We start from the raw sequence: 13210 nt of genomic DNA on the forward strand, positions 1-13210 counted from the left end.
TGACAACCAAGTGAAATGACAGCTGACACTTTTGATGAGCGGTGTTGCCAGTTATAAAACTATAGTGTTATGGTAGAAAACAAAAAATATCTGGAATTGATTGTGAGAAATGAGGGGGTGCCCAAACCTCCCGACTGCCCAATGCTCCCCTACCTTCCCTACTTAGTATTTGCTTTGTGTTAGTAGTGGATTTATTTATGTGCCTGCAATATTTAAAAGTTGCAATTTTTGTTGAATTTCTTGTGGTTTTTTACTCAAATTATTTTTATTTTACAGTGAATAATAAATAAAATAAAATATTGTGTTATGAAGTGTTCAAAGTTGAAATAAACTAGACATAATTCTACAACTAACTTAAATAAATATCTTGGAGTAGGAAAAGATTGGCTTGAAACTGAAGTTCCTACACTGAGGGATGTACTAAGGAAAGGTCTACATATTCAAGAAAATTTGCTTCTTTCTGACGATCTTGATAGGTGAGTTTTTTGACACGATATTGATAAGTGCATTTTCAAACTATACCTAGTGGAACACAAAACATCCGATGACATCCATAGGTCATACATTAGACGTCTGGACGTCCGCTAAGTGTCTTTAGACGTCAAGTAACCACTGGGTAGGAAATATTACAATATTAAGTATTTCTAACAAACAAATTTATAACAGTTTAAATTTTATGTTTTTTGTAGGAGATGTCACCTATCTGTAAAAGAAATCTCTGTGGTATTGGCAGACTTGGTATTAAAGCAATGTATCAATCCAATCCTTTGTTTAAGACTCCTCTAGTCATAAAATTTTTAACTGCCTGGATTAAGTTTAGAGACATCTCAAATCGAAAAGAAACAAAAAAAAAATTGTCCGATTGTGGGAAGGAAAGCTTGAAAAATTGCTGTATATAGCAAAATGTAGATGCAAAATATTACTTTGTACAGATGAAAATTCTCCATGTAAGGAAGTTAAAAAATGTGCTGCAGGAGTTCACATTTCATGTATTTGTTCTAAAGATATTAAGGTGCCACAACTTGATTTATTATGGCTCAGATCTTATAGAGATAAGGTTGGTGAAAAGTCAGACTATCAAATGTATCATATAGAAAAGGTAGAAACAGAAAGACAGGTTAAGGCAGGGAAAAGAAAAATAACAGATATTGCATCTTTAGAAAAAAGAAAGAATTCGATTAAAAAAACTCACTAATACACAGGTTTAAACAGAAAATGTTGAAGATTATTAATCAGTGGGACTTGAATTTAATCAAGAAACTTCACCTGAAAATATTAGGAATGCAAATGAAATATCTTCTGAAGACAATTCTAATAATATCAAACAAAAAAAACTTCCCCATTTGTTACCATTAAACAGAATTACATGAAGATCCCAAATACAGCACTAGCATCTCTTTGATTTGACATATCACCTGGTGCTACATCTGCAATTGTATCTGTTTTTCTTCAAGATTTGATCAAATCTAATTACTTGACTCCAAAAATGGCTAATTTTATTATTGATCCTAAAAAAATATGGAGGGCCAGACTAGAGGTTATGGATAAAACTAGAACTTCATCAGAAAAACTAATTGTTGAAGTGCCTATCAAAGGCATATTTGTAGATGGAAGAAAAGATCCTACTCTAATTTTGATGGAAGATTCAATAACTAAAACGTTTTATTGAAGAATAGAAAAGCAAGAAAACATAAGTATTACTTCTGAACCAGATGGAAGCAATTTGACCCATTACACATCTTCAAAGGGTCCAAACAAACCAGCAAAAGAAACTGCAATCGGGCTTTATAACTGGATGGTTCCTGGAGGTATTGATCAAACTATAATTGTGATTGGATCAGATTCCACAAATTAAATGACTGGGTCTGGTAACAATAGTGGATTGTTAACTCATCTGGAGAAACTTATTGGAAGAAAATGTTTTTGGTCAATTTGCATGTTGCATACAAATGAGCTGCCTTTAAGACACCTAATTGCAACTCTTGATGGGCCTACACACTCCAAGGATGGATTTAAAGGGCCTATAGGCGAACTATTATCAAAAGTAAATCAATTAAAATGACTAGAAAAGTTTGAACCAATTAGACAGATTGAACCTCTGATTAAAATTCCAGATGAAATTTTAAAGCCAATGTCCACTAATCCAAGAAAGATTTAATCAAACTGTTTAGTTAATGTTCAAGCTTGGTTTTCGTGAAAATTTTATTTTCCATAAAAAAGTTGTTTTTTTTTAACATTTTATGTAACTAAAGTATATTCAGACAAATCCGTGTACATCTTAAAAACATTTTGATGTTTCATATGTAACAATTTCAGGCAGTTCATCTCCAAGTTTTAAATTTCAAATAATACTTTTTTAGTGTTATAAAAATGTAACGTAGTTTTATCCATTGTTTTCATTTTTAACGGTATTTACTTAAATATTACAATTTTCATGTTCATTTTTACCCCCCCCCCCCCCCCCAAAAAAAAAAAAAAAAAAAATTTATTTCAATGTTGTTTAAAAATACCTATCACATAATAAAATCACTCCCCAAATTGGTATTTTTGAAAATTTAAAATTTTTTTAAAGTATGACATACCCTAATAACCACGGTATTTCCATAAATTTACTGGATGCATGAAATGCAAATGAGGTTAAGTTCTCATTATTGAATAAAACCAATTTTTTTTTGCATCTGCAGTGCTATGTTTCAATGAAGGTGGTTATGGTTTGTTGAGTATTTATCATAGCTTTGGTTTGCAACCTGGTCAATTTTGTATATACGGCTTACATGAAAATGATATAGGACGCATAAGAAGTTCTAAAAAAAATCAAGTGATATTGTTAAAAAACGAATAAAAAAACTCAAAGCAGTAAAAAAGAGTTTTGATGATAAAAATATTGCTACAGAATGTGAAATGTATGCTTCTGGAACTTTTAGACTTTATAGTAGTTATTTAGATTAGTTTTTATTCTTTTAATGAGTTTTTCTAAGATTCGCATTTTTTTAACTTTGATCCTAAGTAACTTAAAAAATAAAAGCTTCTATTAATTCTTTTTTTGAATAAATTTAATTGAAAATGATTACCTTATATTACAGGTTAATTAGTTGTTACTTAACAACTGGTTACTTTTTATTTGAATTTTAATCTGTTACTCTTAATATTTAATAAAAATAAGTTGAAAAATCTTATGTGTGTATTATCAATCAAAGAATTTCTTCGGTTGCTAATAAGCAGTAAAATGCAAGTAATCAATCACTCGGTTCTTCGAATGCTAGTTTATGGTGACGGTAAAAAATTAACGAAAATGCCGATCATTTTAAACGTGAGGTGTTTTTTTTAAACAAAGACTTTATCTGATCTTTAATGAAAACTCATCAAATTATGATAAAAAGAAACCAGTTTGAATTAAAGGTATCACCTTTCTATTTCTATTTATTTACTGAGACCTGACTTACTAAAACCTGATTTATCATATCGTGTGAACTTTCTGTTTATCTTTAGGTTTCTCAGCTATTAAACATTAATTACTCATGTAGTTTAAGGCCAGTCTCCGTAAATTTCGGGTTTGTTTCGTTTATCTGAGGGTGACGTAAAATTGTGCCGTTCAGATCAGGAGCGGTTAAATCCTGATATGCGGATGACAAAAGTAATACTTCAAAACAATGTTTTGAAAACACACCGCGTATATCCTTTTAAATGGATAATTTACGGTTGTTTACTTAAATCGTGTTAAAACGCTTCTCCAATTTTAAAAATTTTCGAATTCTTAAAGTTCTTTAAATAATTATTTTTCTCTGTTAATTCATTTTATAAATGATACTCAATTTAATTTAAAATTTTTTTGTTTTTGCTACTATTATCAAAGAAGTAATTTGTATTTAAAAGAAGTTTATGTAATAATTAGTATTATAAACACAATTAAGGAGACCATGGAATTGCTCTACACCTTTTCAAAATGTAATTGAGAACTTGAAAATTGTAATTCAGAAAAGTAAGACGTGATTTAGAAATACAACATGTAATTTAGAAATCGCGATATGCAATCAAGAAACACAACATGTTTGAAAATTCACCGACTCAGTTAAATTATTTGTGTTTTATTTATTATTCATCTAAAATCTCAATTAAATTTTTCACAAAAATAAAAAAAATTTTAATTGACACCCAATAACATTTTTCCAGTTACCGCCTAAACCTCAAATGTCTTTTTCATTTTGTGTCATTTCATTTCATGACTTTATATATCCTATTGATATTATATTATTTTCAGCCATAAATTACAATGTATATTAGGACTACAAAATTCAAAATACAAAGAACTTTGTCTTCTTTATACTTTCTTTAATTACAACTATCATGTTCTCAATTACATTTTTTTGATTTCTTATTAACAACTTTCATTTTCTCAATTACATCTTGAAAAGGTGTATATTTGTGAAACGTCAAAGGGTGAACAAAGGGTGAACAAAGGGTGAAACGGATAACTTTGAATTTTGTCTTGCACAACAAATTCAATTTTTTCTGATTTCAAAACACTATTTATATTTGCACTTACTTTTATATATTTAAAAGTGCACAAAAACCTTTAAAGATTTAAATCTTTAAGAAACGTATTTTGAAATTTAGAAATGAATTATGAACAATAATTGATACACTTTGGCATTAACTCTGTTAATTTATATATCTATACCTTATATAATATGTTTAAACTATGTTTAAAAATCCAAGGACAAGGTTGTCTTATAATAGAACTGTTTACTTTATTTTTTTATATTATTCAAACAAAAAAAACACAAACAAACGCAATCTGAAATAAAGAAACTTTGAGGTCAGGAAGAAATACATATGTAAAATAAATAAGAAAATCTAGATGTTAAATTGATTCAACTGTTGAATATTATTAACTAATCTTTATGCTATATTTACACTTATATTTGGAATCGTTACGTTTATAGTTGAAATCTCAATTGTAGCAAGTTTATTGGAACAGCTTTTGTGAGTTACTCCATCAACAGTGCTAAGAGATTTTTCGTCTTCATTATTATTCAGCTTTTCGGTCTTAAAGATACTTTCTTTCTCATAAGTAGTGGGTTTACAAAAACGCACATTAGTTTTTTCTTTTCTTTTTTTCTTTGTTGAAACAAAATTTGTTTGAGGCTTAATTCTTTTGTTGGAAGCAACTAATGACGACGTCTTTATTTCTTTCACTGAATGATATTTTGACATTGCATCAAAAGTGTTTATTGTAGTTGTTATCTAAAATAGATTCCAATATATATGTGTGTGCGTGTATATATATATATATATATATATATATATATATATATATATATATATATATATATATATATATATATATATATATATATATATATATATATATATATATATATATATATATACATATATATATGTAAATATATACACATATATGTATGTGTGTATATATTTATATATATGTATGTGTGTATATATTTACACACACACGCGCACACACACACACACACACATATATATATATGTAAATATATACACATATATACATATATATATATAACATATTTAATTGTGTGTGTAAGTGTGTGCGTGTGTTTAATGTAAAACTAATAACTGTTAAAAAGATTGATATGGTTCATTACTCACTTGTTTTCCAATGTATTTTAAAGCTTCAATATCCAAGTTGCTACAGTTGTTAACACGGTGCATCAAGGTATGGAGCAAGTTCACTGTCTTAGACTTTGTTTCTTCAAATTTTGAAACTTTGTGTAATTTCTCTAGGTTGCATTTTATTGAATTTATTTCGTTATAAGAGTATCCATCCTGTAGTTCAACTGAATTTTTAGCTTTATCATCAACTTTATTGTTCACAGCTAAAAAGTCCTTAAGCAGATGTACATGTTTACACAAAGTATTTTTTATGAGAAAGTCAGAACAATTGCAATGGAAAGTATGTGTACATACAAAACAGGTTATACACTGCAACCGACAACCTACTGTATTGCACTTGTCTGACAGTCTTGTTGCAACATATTTATTTTGCCCATCTTCAGAGTTGATTAGGAAAACATTTTCATCAGAAGTCTTATTTATGGCTGTATAAGACATTTTTTTACTACTCAAATGTCTGTCATAAATGTTTTGCATACGTTGTGTCAAAGAACCTTTAGTTAATTTTATCAAGCGAGAAAATAATTTATCTCTTGAAAATTTAAGAAGATTCACAAGAACTGTGTCAACACGTTTATTACACTTTCCTTTTAAATAGTTGTATTTAAAAGTTCTATGGAATGCCTCAACAAACATATTTGTATTTATACCTTCACCAACGCGGTAGCAATAGGCCCAGCTTTTTGTCACACAAATCCAGTATTTTAAAAAATACGCTTTAAACTCACTAGTAGCATGGGATTCTAGCCTATTAATGAGGGATGATAATTTATCTTGGAAAAGAATTTCATTTGTTTCCTCAAGAACTGTTCTAAGCATTTTGTAAACAACTGTTTCAATTTCAAAATTTTTAATTTTTTTTCGCAATTCTTCTTTCCATGCTTTGTCTACATGCCATGCACAGTATAACCATTTTGGTTGAAGATTAAAGACTTCACAAAAAGCATTGTAGAACTGTGGAGCTAAGTCTGTCATAAACCATTTAGGTTGTATAGTCCCAACCTCATTTTTTATTTTTTTGAAAAAGACTTTAACGAATGATTCATTTTCATGGTTAGCTAAACACCAAGCAATTGGATGACCTTGACCAAACTCATCCATAATCAGTAGAGAAATCAAAAGAAAATTATAACCAGTTGTTCCATGTGTTGAGTCGCAGCATAAACCGTTACTCCCAAATTTTTCCAGCATTTCCTTCTGTGCCTCTGTCTGGATTACTATGATAAAATCTTCATCTTTAAACTCGTGCTGAGATGAAGCTTGGCCTAAAATATAATTTTTTATAAAAACGATTTTATTAAGATATTAAAAAAAGAATTTTGTTTGCTAAATTCTTTCCACAACGTTATGGAATGCAGAAATTTCAAGCTTATAAAACTTAATTTTTTTAATATATGGAAATAAAAGTAATTTTTTTTAAGATTTACTGCCAAGAGCATTAAAAGTAAGTTATTTACCTTGAAGTTTATAAAAAAGAATAGGGGTCTTATCTAGTTGCTCCCATTCTTGGATCCATGATAAAACACTCATTTGGTCATTTGCATGTCGTTGCACTTCTTGCAATCCAAAAGCGCGTCCAATGTTTAAAATATCTCTGTTTTCGAGTAAATGAATTCTTTGAAACTTAGAACCAATATCATCTCTATCATAAAAATTTGTAAGTACATTTATGACAAGAATAAAAAAACAAATTACTATGTACTAGTTGTTTGGAATCATATTACAGACTGTGGAATCAAAAGGTTTGTAAGTGACAGGGTGTATGCCAATATTTTAAGATCAGAAAAAATAGACTTTAGATTTAATAGTTTTGTTTAGAAAAATGCTCTTCAACTGCAAAAATATCAATATAAATACAATACACATTTAAACAAATTACCTTATATCATCTAGAATTTTTCTGCGTGTAACTCCTTGTTGTAGTTTAGAGGCAATTTCTTGGCGTTGACGTTTAGTTATCCATGTGTGATGATAGTCTTGGCTATGCCCATAATGCCCGCTTTATTATGAGGAGAAACTTCATCTTTCTTTTTTATTTCTTTTCCTTGATATAAATCAAAGTCATACAAATACCCGCTGACACCACATCTACCCCAAAGTTTGAACCCCCATTTATTGGGTTTTTTTGGAAGGTATTGCTTCAAAAATGACCTTCCTTTGAAGGCAACCATTATCTCATCAACTGATTGATTTTCCTCAGGAGAAATTTTTAAGAAATTTTCTCGCAGTTTTTCCAACCAAGGTCTTAATTTCCAAGCCCTATCATTTTTCTTTACTTCATCTGTCACATTTGAATTGTCAACAAAGTGTAGATAGCGGAGGATAGAAAGAAATCTATTCCTTGATAATATTGAACTTACTCCATCATAATTCAGGAAGGTTTCTCAATAAGATCTTGCAGATGGTAGTTTTACAAGACCCATACAAAAAAAAACACCAATAAAAGACTCTATTTCGTTTGATGTGACAGAAATGTTTGTACCTGATGACTGGCAACTATATAAACTAGATTGTTTAGCAATGTCTATAAGATTGTCATCAACAAACATTTAAAAATATTTGTATGGAGTGGTAGTTTCATCCGGAATAGGTTTAATAGGTACCTCTCGAAAAGTAACCAATCAAATCATTATCTAGTGGAACCTTTTTCCAAACTTGCTTTTTTTTTGTTTTTTGTTGTTGATTATTTTGGATTGTTTTGAGAGTGGGACTGAAAAGTTGGAATGGAGCATATCATCACCTGTACTACTTTCTTGGGTAAGAGACTCCGATATTGGAAAAATAATGTTGTCATTGTTGTCATCATGCACAACCTTAGTATTGCTTACAACTGCAGTTGAAACATCAGGTTCAAATTCAGAGTCTGACTCACTAAGATCCTCAAAATCACTTTCACCATCAAGAATAAATGCTAGAGCATCTTCAATATATATATATATATATATATATATATATATATATATATATATATATATATATATATATATATATAGGTAACAATGTATACTTAAAAAGCCCATTGTAGCATATATGATACATGTAAATTCAGATAGCATTTTGTTATATTTTTAAAAAGAGAAAACTCTCTTAAATACTTCTAAAACTTACATGTGTTATTAATTTACAATAAAATAAACAAATAAGCTTTAATATTCATAAAAAAACAGGAAAAAACTTTCTTTGAAAATACCTTGTCTGACAACAATCATCCGATTTTTAAAAAGGCGATTTTGATGTGTTTTTAAGTCTTGATTATTCAATTATATTGACCTTGCTAAATCGGATCAACAAAATTATGTTGTAAATATGCTACAAAAGGTGTTTTTGAGATCACTGTGTTGACAGGATTGCCATAAAAGGTTTCTGAAGTTATGTAGCAGATCTGCTACACGGGGCGCTAAAGGGTTAAACTTATTTAGCTGCTTTTAATAAATTTATGTAAATTACTTGTTAATTCAACTAATGACCATGCATTTGTTCTCATTGATTTATAATGTATTTCGAATAATAATAATTTTACTACAAAAGAATTTAATAAATCGATTTCTATTTCTTCCAAAAAAATCGGTTAAATTTGTTGTGTCAACAGTCTACTAAAGACTACTGCTGATTTTATTAATTTATTTATTTTCAATCTAGATCTTTTTTTTTCTCGCAATATTTTCATTCTTGTTAAATAAACATTTTCTTTTTCTTTATTTTCTCCAGTTTTATTTATCTTTACTATACAAATTAAACATGCCATCAGTCAAATTTCAATGTGTTGTATTTAAGCAGGATCCATCCTCCTATAGTAAAATAAATCACATTTCTATATAATTATAAAATATACTTGTAAATAATTTTTTTTTAGTTATATAGTAAAATAGTAATTGATTTCTTTGACCAGGAAGTTCCATCAACTACATTAAAAAATAAAAAAAATCATGAAAAGTACTCAAAAGAGACTATGCTGTCAAAATATATTTGGCAACTAAAAGAAAAAAATATTAACTTTAAATTAAACTGGTCGATTCTAAAAACTGCGCCCACCTATAATAACATATCTCAAAAATGTATGTTTTGTTAACAAAAAAGTTTGAAATTATTACTTGTTTAGATCAAGAAAATTTACTAAATAAAAAAAAACTGAACTTATTTCTAAATGCAGACATAAAAATAAGTACCTTTTAAAAAATTATAAAAACAAATGAGCAAACTTATTAACCAAATTTACTTAATTCTAAATACCAATTAAAAATAATAAATATTATTAAAACTATATATACATATAAATATGTATATTTATATGTATATATGGTGACCACACGCTCTATTTTGTTTATTACGAATAACTTCCACCGACAGAAACCATTCTGTTTATGCGGTCATCAAAAAGCCTTTAAAAACAAAATCGCTAAGTATTACCGAGTTCTCGACACTTCATTGTACGTCGCACAGTGGAAAATAAAGGTCGATGGCTCCGCGCAAAATCGGACTATCTGCAATCTCCGCGGAAAACAAATTTGGCATATCTGCAATCTCCGCCAAAAACAAAATTGGCATATCTGCAATCTCCGCGTAAAACAAAATTGGACTATCTGCATTTTTGCCAGATACATTTTTGGACTATCTGCGTTTTTCGGGTGCATAATATTTTGGTGGTGTTTCTTTAAATATTTGAAGTTTTTTATAAAATTCTACAATTTTTTAAATAATAGCGATTATTTAAACATTTATTAATAGCGATTATTTAAACACAAAACCTTGATCATAACTTGATTAAGTTTGTGAGTAATCAAGTAGTTTTAGTTAAGATAAATATGTTAAAAATAACTTGTTATTGTTAATAATAATATAGCATATGTAACAAAACATTGTTATGTTACATACTAATTGCTAAATTCATCATACATACTTTGTCAATTTTATTTAGCCTTGTTGTTGTGACTAATAAGTTTAGATCAAATTAAATTCTTGTTATGTTATGTTGCAATGTTGCTAAGTGGTCTTTATACACAAGATCTGCATATAAATATATACAGGATGTGTGCGAAATCAGGGAAATGCCAGGGAATTCGGATATCTTCAAAAAAATCAGGGGATTATCAGAGAAATTAGGTTAAATTTTAAAAAAATCAGGAAAGATGAGTCTTTATCAAACTTATATAACTTAAATAAGTTGTATATAGTTCACGTAATCTAAAAGTTTATTTGGCAGATAGTTTTATGAACTTCTCTTGATATATTTAATGTGGGTTGTATTATTGTTTATATTTTTGCAGTTGAAGAGCATTTTTCTAAACGAGAAATAGGTAAATATCAGGGAAAAGCTAGGGAAATCCAACTTATAATATTGGCAGACACCCTGTGTGTGTGTATATATATATATATATATATATATATACACATATCACAATAATTTTGTGTATATATAAATATATGTATGTATATATATATATATATATATATATATATATATATATATATATATATATATATATATATATATATATATATATATATATATACTATACGTGTATATATAAATATATGTATGTATATATATATATGTATATATATATATACATACATATATTTATATATTCACATATATATACACACACGCATTTATAAATATGTATATATACATATATATATATATATATATATATATATATATATATATATATATATATATATATATATATATATATATATATATATATTGTAACCTACATCGTAACTAACAAAATTATTGTAATTACCCTTTTTTTGTTCATTAAGCAATCAAACTATGTGGAGTTTTCTTTGTTGTCTACTTAAAACCATTCTTTTTTGGAGATGCCACTTAACTGAACACAAACTAGTTAGAAACTCATGCATGAGTATTAAACATTATGGTTTCCAACTTTTCTTAAACTTGGTTTATCAATAATTAGGATCAAAATCAAACTGAACCTTAGGTTCAGTTGGATTTGAGCTCTTAACCATTAAACATTGGTTTAATCAGATGTCACCTCAACTGCAGTGATGATCAAACAATTTTGGTCCAATTATATTTGATAATTTTTACATATCCAAGACTTTGGGATGTAATGATATATAAAAAAGGGTTTTAATTTTTTTACTATGATAGTAATAACTAATACAATCAAAAATAGCTGTATTTTTTCTATAAAAGAATAATTACAAAATAACAAAAAACTGCTGTTTTAAATAAACATATCCTTAACTTGCACATTGATCTGAATATCAGGCTTTTATTACTTTTACAGTATACCCAATATAATAAATCACATTTGTAATAGACAATATTAATTACTTGAATTTAAATTATAGTCACATTTAGGTAATTTTTAACTTTAGAAATTATAATTTAACATACAAACACAACTTATCTAAAAACATCTATAATTTTGTAGTCCTAACATATTTTTAAGATCTAACATATTTTATTTGACGATAGCAATAATACACTTGAATTAATTAATTTTGTAAGCTAAACAAACCAATTTGTTATTTTCACATTTAACCAAAATATGACTGACCTGCTATATGCTATATAGTATACCTATATAATATAGATAGCACAGTAACACTACTTTCTTTTTTTTCTGTTGAAAATAGACAAACTTGAAAAACACCAAACAATGTTTCGAATAAGCCTCGTAAAACTGTAAAACGTTTTCTTAATCCAGCAGCATTTTAATTTCAAATTAAATTTGAATACATAAAATTGGTTTTGCGATCAGCTACACTTTGATCAATTCATGATGTGTATACGCTTACTAAGTTCAGACTTGAGATTAAAGTAGATGCAGACTGTTCTTATTTTAGCTGCTAAAATGATGTTCTAAAAATATTGTAAATTTTTCATTTGCATTAACATACCATATGTCATATAACTATTTAAAATAATTACTTCTAAACAAAATCAAATGTGGCAAGTGAAACTTTGTGTTAAAACTTAAACAGGTTTATATCTCAGGAAAAGATGGAAAATAATGCAATTACTGTCTTCTTATTAACAACTTATTTCATGAGATCTGCCATTTGTAGTGAAATCACATTTTGACAAGGCGCATAATTTCATGCAATAAAAACTTTGAACGCCCGGAGAATGCAGATAGTTCAAAAATAAAGCTGGCGGAAAATGCAGATAGTCCAATTTTGTTTTACGCGGAGATTGCAGATATGCCAATTTTGTTTTTGGCGGAGATTGCAGATAGTCCGATTTTGCGCGGAGCCATCGAGGTGTGTTTCGGACCAAAAATCGATAACTTTTTTGTTACTAAAAATAGAGATTTGAAATTTTGCACAAATGTAAAGTAGTATATGACGCTTCTTGTGAAATACTCTTTATAAGAATTTTTTGTAATACAATATTAAAAATAAATAAATAAAAATCAAAAACTTCAAAATTGGCAGTTAGTTAATTTACACTTTAACACAATGCTTTACAAATATATGAAAATACCTTAAAATTATTAAAAACTACGAAAAATACATAAAGTGCTTACCTACTAATTATAGAAATATTTAAGACAGTTTCTTAATAACAATTTTTAAATAG

At 27.8% G+C, this 13210-nt stretch overlaps 2 protein-coding genes across 5 annotated transcripts in view; one reads left to right on the top strand and one right to left on the bottom strand.

The window, feature by feature from the left end:
- Positions 1-13210, top strand: part of LOC149884966 (uncharacterized) — a 748071-nt gene that overhangs the window by 372663 nt on the left and 362198 nt on the right. The window lies entirely within an intron of this gene.
- LOC149885002 (uncharacterized) lies at positions 4856-9983 on the bottom strand. Of its 4 annotated transcripts, XM_090096171.1 has the most exons (6): positions 9822-9983; positions 8846-9443; positions 7535-8534; positions 7113-7297; positions 5632-6920; positions 4856-5244 (listed from the first exon to the last, which is right to left on the bottom strand). In XM_090096171.1, the coding sequence occupies exons 4-6, from the start codon at positions 7183-7185 to the stop codon at positions 4900-4902; spliced, it is 1707 nt and encodes a 568-aa protein (XP_089952297.1). In that variant the 5' UTR covers positions 7186-7297; positions 7535-8534; positions 8846-9443; positions 9822-9983; the 3' UTR covers positions 4856-4899. The 4 variants fall into 4 exon arrangements, with proteins under 4 accessions (XP_089952297.1, XP_089952298.1, XP_089952294.1 ...); XM_090096172.1 differs by lacking the exon at positions 9822-9983 and having other exon boundaries at positions 7113-7278; positions 8846-9717; XM_090096168.1 differs by lacking the exon at positions 9822-9983 and having other exon boundaries at positions 8846-9717.

This window comes from Hydra viridissima, unplaced genomic scaffold, assembly GCF_058129835.1.
Source record: "Hydra viridissima isolate aposymbiotic clone 2 unplaced genomic scaffold, HvirCarnegie_v1 scaffold_8, whole genome shotgun sequence".
Classification (NCBI taxonomy): Eukaryota; Metazoa; Cnidaria; class Hydrozoa; order Anthoathecata; family Hydridae; genus Hydra; species Hydra viridissima.

What these genes read in the sequence shown, in the direction of transcription:
- LOC149885002 (XM_090096171.1), bottom strand. Translation starts at nt 7,185, where the DNA reads ATGAGTGTTTTATCATGGATCCAAGAATGGGAGCAACTAGATAAGACC. An exon ending in TCTTTTTTATAAACTTCAAG is followed by an intron (nt 6,921 to 7,112) that starts GTAAATAACTTA and finishes ATTATATTTTAG; the next exon opens with GCCAAGCTTCATCTCAGCAC. An exon ending in TAAAATACATTGGAAAACAA is followed by an intron (nt 5,245 to 5,631) that starts GTGAGTAATGAA and finishes AATCTATTTTAG; the next exon opens with ATAACAACTACAATAAACAC.